General features: G+C 42.1%; 1 protein-coding gene across 1 annotated transcript in view; it reads right to left on the bottom strand.

The window, feature by feature from the left end:
• plekhh2 (pleckstrin homology domain containing, family H (with MyTH4 domain) member 2) overlaps nucleotides 1–6,060 on the bottom strand; it is a gene marked incomplete at its 5' end in the record, with an annotated part of 33,418 nt that extends 27,358 nt beyond the window's left edge. The window contains one exon of the mRNA XM_083922418.1: nucleotides 5,938–6,060. Coding sequence (XP_083778544.1) covers nucleotides 5,938–6,060 — 123 coding nt within the window. The remainder of the gene's footprint in view (nucleotides 1–5,937) is intronic.
• Nucleotides 6,061–8,334: the final 2,274 nt, after the last annotated feature.

Genomic DNA, 8,334 nt, shown 5'->3' with positions numbered 1-8,334 from the left:
ACTGCAGCAACAACTTAAGAGACATTAGCATGAAAATGGACGTCATATATTTAAATATTTTATTTAAAATGATTTATTACAGATTGATGACTAGAAACCCTTGACATGCAGTGCTGAGCTGCATCTCAAATTAATCTTCAGGGTCTCAGCTTTCATCATGCAGTATCACCTTCTGGTGGATAAATACAAGCACAGCGACGTTAACTGTACATGCAACACTTTCACTTTCTACGTCAAATGACAAAATATTTTTTCTGTGAGACAAAACAAATTCCACTTGATTTAAACTTATATATCTTACGGACTGTTGCCAAACGAATGTTACACTTGGAGGTACAACTTAAGTAAAATGCAGTAAAATACTGCAAAAGGCAAGTAACTCATGACGGTACAGTCCCGATTATCCCAATGATGAAATTCACCATTAACTAATTATGTTTGTTTTTTTTAAATTATGATCCATAATATTATCGATTACTGTCCCATCCCTAGGGAAGACCGATGAGAGGTTAAGGTTCACACATTATGGTGATTTCAAGACTTACAGCCCCAAATGTACTCACACACACAACGTGAGTACTCGTGCTGCGACACTGCATCCAGACACACACGCACACACAAAAACACACACGCACGCACTCACGCGCGCACACACACACACACTGACGCTGCACCACCCCTTCTCAGCCGAACAACGCTCTATCACCTCTGCAGTCAATTCCCTCTTCAGATCCAAACTCCGGCTCAACTTCCATTCCTGGAATTCCACAACTGGCGTTCCCTGGCCAACCTCCTCCTAAACCCCCCCACCCACCTCTTTGCTCCATCCCCAGCCAGCTCACAAAGCCTCTTTCTGTAGACGCTACTACTCACAGTGCTGACCTTTAGGTTTAATACCAGAAAGGTTCACCAAAATAGTTACAGTCGGGACTTATTCTGAGGCAAATATGCTCATCAACTCTCTAAAGTTAAAGTTCAATTGTGTTAATTGTCAAATAGATCCCGTAACTGGTGACAAATAGAGGGACAAACTCAATTCAATGCACAAGCATGAAGAAAAGCAACGTCTGTGTGAGGGCGGGAAAAAGTTTGAATAACTCGAGGTTAGTGGTAGACATCTATGTGGTGGTGACGAGGCAGCTAGAGTGTGTGTTATATGTGTTTAATGACACGCATACTGAGTGTGACATGTCTGATGTGATACGCAGTTGGTCCACATGGTCAGTAACTCTCGTATTGCTTTTTTACAAATGTGGCATAAATCAGAATGGAAGACCAAACCAGAATATGCCACTCCACCCATTTTGGTTATAGTGGGTGTCTACTGTATATACAGTATATGCCCCGTCAGTGTGTGTATTCTTATGGGTGTAGTTTCCCCTCTTAAAACAATTCTTACCTTTCTTGCATTTTTACATTTTTCTTTTGTAATCTTAAAATGCTCCTAATAAGTGCATGGCAACTCCAACTAGGCAAAGTGCACTGGAATGCCTGTCAAAGTGGAACCTCCTACTAGCGAGACTTCGTACTTCCTATTCCACTTGTGCGCAGCATTTCTCTCAGCGCAGGGGGGCTGCGACTTTGGAGGGAATCACTGTGAGACATTAAAAGGATAAGTGTTTAAAGGGATACTCTATATTTCATGTATTGTCAGTTTATCCCATGAAAAGATCATACCAAAAAATGTATTGATGCTTCTAAGTATTGTTTGTGTGTGTGTGTGTGTGTGTGAGTGTGTGTGTGTGTGTGTGTTTAAAGCCTGATTTAGAGAACATCCTTCATGTGCCATAGAGCTCTATTGCTGTTTATAGGCTGAAAGGTTCTGAGATTGTGAACCAGGTGACACGTTGCTTTATTATGATAAACAGTAATGTAGTTGATGCCAAACACATCATCCAGCAGCTGTAAATACCCCCTAGAGCTCTAAGTGTGTATTAATCCGCAGCTGCAAATAGGCCTTAACCACTGCGCTGCATTTCCTCCTGTTTGAGTAACATTTGCAAAAAAAAAAAAGAAGAAAATTAGAGAAGGAGCTGGAAGCACATCTACTCTGGATCTGGTCCAGGTAGAATGACTTCTGAAAGAGCGATCACAAATCAAGACTGCAGGAAATCGGAGACATTTAGCCATACATGTTTTAGCCCCACGCTGGTTCACACAGGAAGCGCCACGCTGCCTTTTGGCGACCAGTTGTTGAATGCTTACCGTTTCTTTTTCCGCTTTTGCATATTAGACAGCAATTGGCTTCTGAATCTGCAATGTTTGCGCTCGAATGTCATATTTCAGGCAAGTGCACAGACATCTCGAGCTTTACAGAGGGACATTAAATCCCTCTCTAGTGACAAACGTTGCACAGATACAAGTCAGTATATTGAAGGTCAGACACTTTAGGACATAAACATTTTTGGAGCCTATTGGAGTCTATTCATTTATCATTTGCATTTCACCAAATTCAAAATGCTGATATATACTTCATAGGGATGAGATTCAGAATATTTCAAAGAGAGACACACAGACGGAGAGACTGAATGATCAGCGAGTGTGTTACTTTGAAGGGGGAGCCTGACAGAAAATGTAACACATGGCCTCTTTGTCTTCATCATGAGATGTGTAGCCTACTGTTACAGCTGGAGGCCCCGCAGGCCAAAACTAACGTCCCTCCCAAATAGCTGCACCCACTCACGCAACACCAGTTTTCACTTTTGTGCAGAATCACTGTTGAAAACAGCGAATTTGACTTGACCTTCATACACACGCGTGCACACACAGAATAACTGACTGCTTCAACTTGCAAACCCACTTACTGTGCAACACACACACGCGTGCACGCACGCACACACGCACACACACACACACATACACAGACACACACACACACACACGCACACACATACATACATTCGTATATATTAAACTGGGTATTTCCTCCCCTGGGCGGCTCAGTCTTTACACAAGGCCTCATTTTTTTCTTTCTTTCTCATTTTTCTTTCTTTCATTTCTCCCCTCATTTCCTCTCCATCCACTCGCACATACTTTCTAAGAATTGAGCAATTTGTGAAGTCCAGATTCATGCTAATTTATATTCAATTAACTCAGTTAGATGATTCAAACTCATTTTTAAATAGTTAACATTTGAATGTTTTAATCTTTTTATAAACCAAACACATAACAAGGGTGCTCGCACAGCAAATAATATCTCAACAAGTCAAATGGACTCATTTCAGTAGTACAGAACAACCCAGAGTGCTGCAGTTGCATCAATAAATGGGCTCAAACCTATAGGTTGTTCAGAGGCCTCAACAACAGACTGAAGCACCACTGAAAATGACTTCTTCGCCCTTTTATCCGCCCACCTCCACAGTTAGATATTAGGGGGATTTTGGAGTGACGTACATGCGCCCCCGCACAGCTTTAAAACAACAAGCTCTGGCTGAGTCGGTGGGAGCCACAGTAGAGAAAGAAACATCAGCAGGGGTCTGCGTGTTAACATGATGAGCTCATAGCATCAGCAGGTCAGGGAGCACAAAGTGACGGGTCAACCTACGGCAAAACCTACACCAGTAAAATAACTACATGTTCATCGATCACCGTCCAGTGCAATTTGCATACCGCATACTCCTCAAAAAGTAGATTTGAAATAAGCTTTGGTCACTATATCTGCATGACTTGGCGATATATGTTTGATTTTGTCCTTTTATTAAAAATCTGATTGTGAGTTTCATTCATCTCTGGTATGATTCAACTAGTTTGGGGTGCTTTTTTTGTACTAAGCGACTAAACTTCTGCCAGGTTCACTGAAGTTTTGTATCTTTGTAATGAATGGAATGTAAAATCTATTGACTATCAGGTCCAAAAGTATTTCTGTCAGTAGGAAGGTTGAGAAAAAAACATTTGAACTCTGTTTGAACTCTGGATCCTTGGGAACTAAATCAGATCAGTGATATTCCGTAGTGGTCAAATGAAAGGATTACTGCTATTCTTCATTAGATTTACGACAAACTCACAGGCCCCGTATTACTGGGAAAAACAGTTTAGAACAGGCTAAGGTCTACGAGGTGGTGAGCCCAGACAAACTAACATGAGACTATTTCAATTTAAACTGGCGCACAACACAGACAAGGCGACTGAGCTCTTAACTACTACCTAACAGTTTACACTACTGAATGAGAAAAGTAAACCGTTGAAATAAAGAAAACACACTGTGTGTCATTCAGAGTTTAATGGTGTGTTTAATGATGGTGTTGAGCAGAAAAATGCTTTAAACGTAGTTAAACCCAAACCTGTCAAATAGGATGGATGCGAGCGAAAATATCCAGCCGAGACTTTCACATGTGCTGCGTGGGCTGCAAAAACCCAGAAAAAGCCAGTGATTCTTCCAAGTCTCTACGGGAGTTTGTTTTGCCGTCCAGCTGAGCTTACTTTGACTCTGTAATTGACTGGAGCTGGGTCAATCCCGTCATGCAGTGCGTGGCGGAGCCGTGTGGTCAGACTGCTGTTTACATTAGAGCTCTAATCAGCCTCCCTGGAGAGCAGCTTCAGATCTAGGCCACTGAGCAGTTCGGGCCGGCCCAGCGCTGCTCTGTACCCACCGGACACACCGCAGCTCTCTGTGTGAGAGTGGATGTCCTCCTTGTGCTTATGAGGACGACATGTTGTTGATTCATTTTGGTGCAGTGACCAAATCATCTATTAAACAATGTGGCCAAACATGGACTTCCTGTAGGTGGTACTGTCACAATCTAAGCTCATGCTGTAACCACCGCGTTCTTCTGTTGACTCCATTCACGTGATTCTCGGACGGGCCCGTTTCCGTGTTGGGAAGTTCCGACTTGGGTGTGTTCACGGGCTTTAATTTCGTAATGTGGAAACAACACGGATGCTACACCGTAGATGTGTTTTATTTTATTGCTCAAACAACACGTCCATTGCTGTTTCAGTGTTTATTTCCAGTTTGAAGCTTTATATTAGTAATTTTGTCTCAGACTTTTCTTGCACAAGTACAGTTCCTTAAACCCGTATCATATTGTTTTACTGGGATTGTTATCAGGTTATTGCTTCTACCTAATCTACTCACTCTACATGAACAGCAACGGTTACAACCTGTTATGTTTAAAATTACATGTAAGCAAAAAAATTGACCTGAATTAATAAAGCATTTCTTTCCATCAACCCATTTACTTTTGTCCACTTTATTTCTGCACAATATGACGGCAAATTTTCCGTGACATTCTTAGTAAAGGGGCGTTCACGCAAATTTTCTTTATTCCGACATCACATGAATGCAGCATTGGATCTAAAATATTAAAATATTATAAGATATAATCCTTGACACCCATAGCCCTTCTGGTTTTTCATTCCGCCCATCTCATTAAGGTTTAATTTATACCGATGATGCAAGCTGAATGGAACTGCCCGAAATTAAGCAGATGACGCAAAACGAGCAGTACGCTGGTTCAGCATTAAACACGTCTGCTACAGTATGCGTGTGGGGGATAGTGGCTGCAGCAAAGGTTGCTTCATCATCCAGCTCATCATAATTCCTCCTGTCCTTGCGCCATCCTCCACTCTGTACCCCAGAATCGCCTGGGGTACAGAGGTCCACCATCACCGAGCACGCTCCGATCCTTCAAACGCATCTCAGAGGAGACGAGGAGCGAGGAACCACGGGTGAATTTGATGCAGACAACACCACTGCAACAGGAATCTGAGCTCCAACCAATATCTGTTTTCTCCCTCACAGCTGTTTTGTTAAACACATTTTAATTGTCTGTTGGTGTTATCTATCTATCAGTCACAGACTCCTCACCTGTAAAGTAGCTTTTCTATTCACTTTCCCGTACTAAGACAAGGCTCAAGCTGGCACCATATAAATCATAAGCAGTGGTTTTTACCATTTGGCCACAGCAGATTTGCGGACTGAAGTTAACTTGAACCGACCTTGTCAGCGGTGAGTTCTCGGATCTTGATTATCTGCACTCTGAACTTCATGAGCAGCGCCTCCAGGACCATACACTTGTCCTTCCAGTCCTCCTGGCTCATAGCCTCCTCCCCCTCTGCCATACTGCCCGACCCTCTGGAAAACACACAGACACACACACACACACACACACACACACACACAAACAGCAGTGAGAGACTGAGAGTATGATAGATAGATAGATAGATAGATAACTTTATTTATCCCCGAGGGGAAATTAGGTCATCGTAGCAGCGGTACAGAGCACATAATATGCACATAATAATGCAGATATATATTTCCTGTGGGAAGGTATTGTTTTAATTTCCCCCTCCAAAGGAAGGGAAGTGTTCAGCTAGAGAAGACTGTCTTTTAGGCTATTTGGGATTCAGTATCTTGCCCAAGGGCACTTCAGCAGTGAACGATCGCTGACATGGGGACTGCAGTTTGGCTTCTAAAGAACAATGAAAATAACTCATCTTCAAGTCTACAACTTTACCAATTTTCATACCAAAAGTTCCAGGTAGTAATTCAGTTTCCCCAGAACTATATTTGTGTCAGAATTTTTCCAGAACAGCAATGAAACTCATGAGGAATAGTGTCAGTATTGCATTAGGGCAAAACATGCTGTATTTGTCAGTTCTTTAAAGGCCCCATATTGTACAAAGTCAGATTTCCATGTCTTTTTTGTTTTAAAGCAGGTAGAGGTGCTATATTATACTGTGAAAGCATCACAACACTCAATCCACAGAGAAATACACACAGCCTGTGTCTTTAAATGAGCCGTCAGGACTTCTGTACGGTTGGGATGTAACACTTTTACTATATATAGACCTTTTTAAAGATGTAAACATAAACATTCCAAAACACTCCTAGTTTATTTCCTGTTGCAGTGAATGTGAATGGCATCAGCTGACAGGAAGTTATCAAGGACCACGGCTGTTGCCTATCAATGCAATTCAGTTGAAAAGGTCTATCCGGCTGTTAAGACGTGATGTAACTCCCTTTCAAAATATCATTTCCGGGTCCAAGCCTCGTATCTCTACAACGCCGCAGTGCCGTAAACCCAATTATTCAAACAGACGTGATTTTAAAAAAAATAACGTATTTGTAATTTTACCTCTTTCTTATCGATATAAAAGACGTCTAACTGACGCAAGAGGTGATCGTAACTGTTCAAATGTTCGGACGTTGCTGTCTGTTTTCTTTCAACGGAAATCGTATTTTGAAAGGGTTGCGCCAAACTTATCGGCCGGATAGGTAGAAAGTGTTGCTAAAGGGCTGCGATGATGGTACTGAGACACCGAGTGTGCAGATGCAGAAGAACCCAGAAACACTGACCAATCAGAGCAGACTGGGCTTTTTCAGGAGGGGGGCCTTAAAGAGACAGGTGCTAGAATGGAGCGTTTCAAAGAGGCTGAACCAGATTTTGAACCGTTTTAAGTATGTCGACCAAAAATTACTTAGAGGAAAATAGAAGGGGGGTTTTTCAGTTTGAATTGGTTCAGCCGTGACAACATCAGTGGGTGTGTCATTCAAAGATAGAACTACACAGCCTTCTCCTCAAGTAAAGTTAGTGTCTTTGAAAAGGCCTTTACACACTGGTCCATATCTGATTTTCTTTACTGCTTTTTAAATTTTATATATATAAGTCCAATCCAATGACTACTATTAACAAACCAATATATGGCAACTCTCTAACCCAAATACGCACAAACATATCCAGACACATACACAAAAATTGACAGAGGGTTTGTTGTTGTAAAGATGTTTTGCCACCAGCCAGCACCTGAAATATTCCAGGGTCGAGGCCCGCTGGGCCAGTGTGGGAAGTGGGTGTATCACTTAGTTCAGCCAAACAGAAACACGCCACAGTTTATCCAAAACACCTCGACACCCTCCCCGGGACGGACTTGCATCATGTTTTCCAGCACTATCGTAGGAAAACAGGCGGTTCATTCAGAGAGGAAAGAGATGGGATGAGAGAGACGGATGAGGATCTCTGATGGAGGAGAGCAACAGGAGGAGGAAGAAGATAGAACGTCTGGGTTTCTCTTCCAAGTAATAACCTCTCATTACCAGCCTGGCCTCCTCACAAAGAGACTGCAAACATGTGTGGAGGAAGACCATAAACTGGTTTCCACAGGCTTATTTCTGTTGCCTGTTTGCTGTGGTAAACACTGACGAAGGCAAGGCAAGGCAAAAAGAGCTCTCATCCCACAAAACAAACATAAATGACTATAAAATGTGACATATGGCATGTGGATAAACCATGTGATGCTATATATCTGTTCTTACATTATACATACCCATTTCAAGAGGAATGATTCATTTTCTAACTTCTTGTTACAAGGTTATTGAGATACTTTGTCAACCAA

This window comes from Echiichthys vipera (genome assembly GCF_963691815.1).
Source record: "Echiichthys vipera genome assembly, chromosome: 11".
Taxonomy (NCBI): Eukaryota; Metazoa; Chordata; class Actinopteri; order Perciformes; family Trachinidae; genus Echiichthys; species Echiichthys vipera.
Note: the sequence above shows the minus strand (reverse complement) of the source record. Positions and strands in the feature narration are given on the sequence as shown.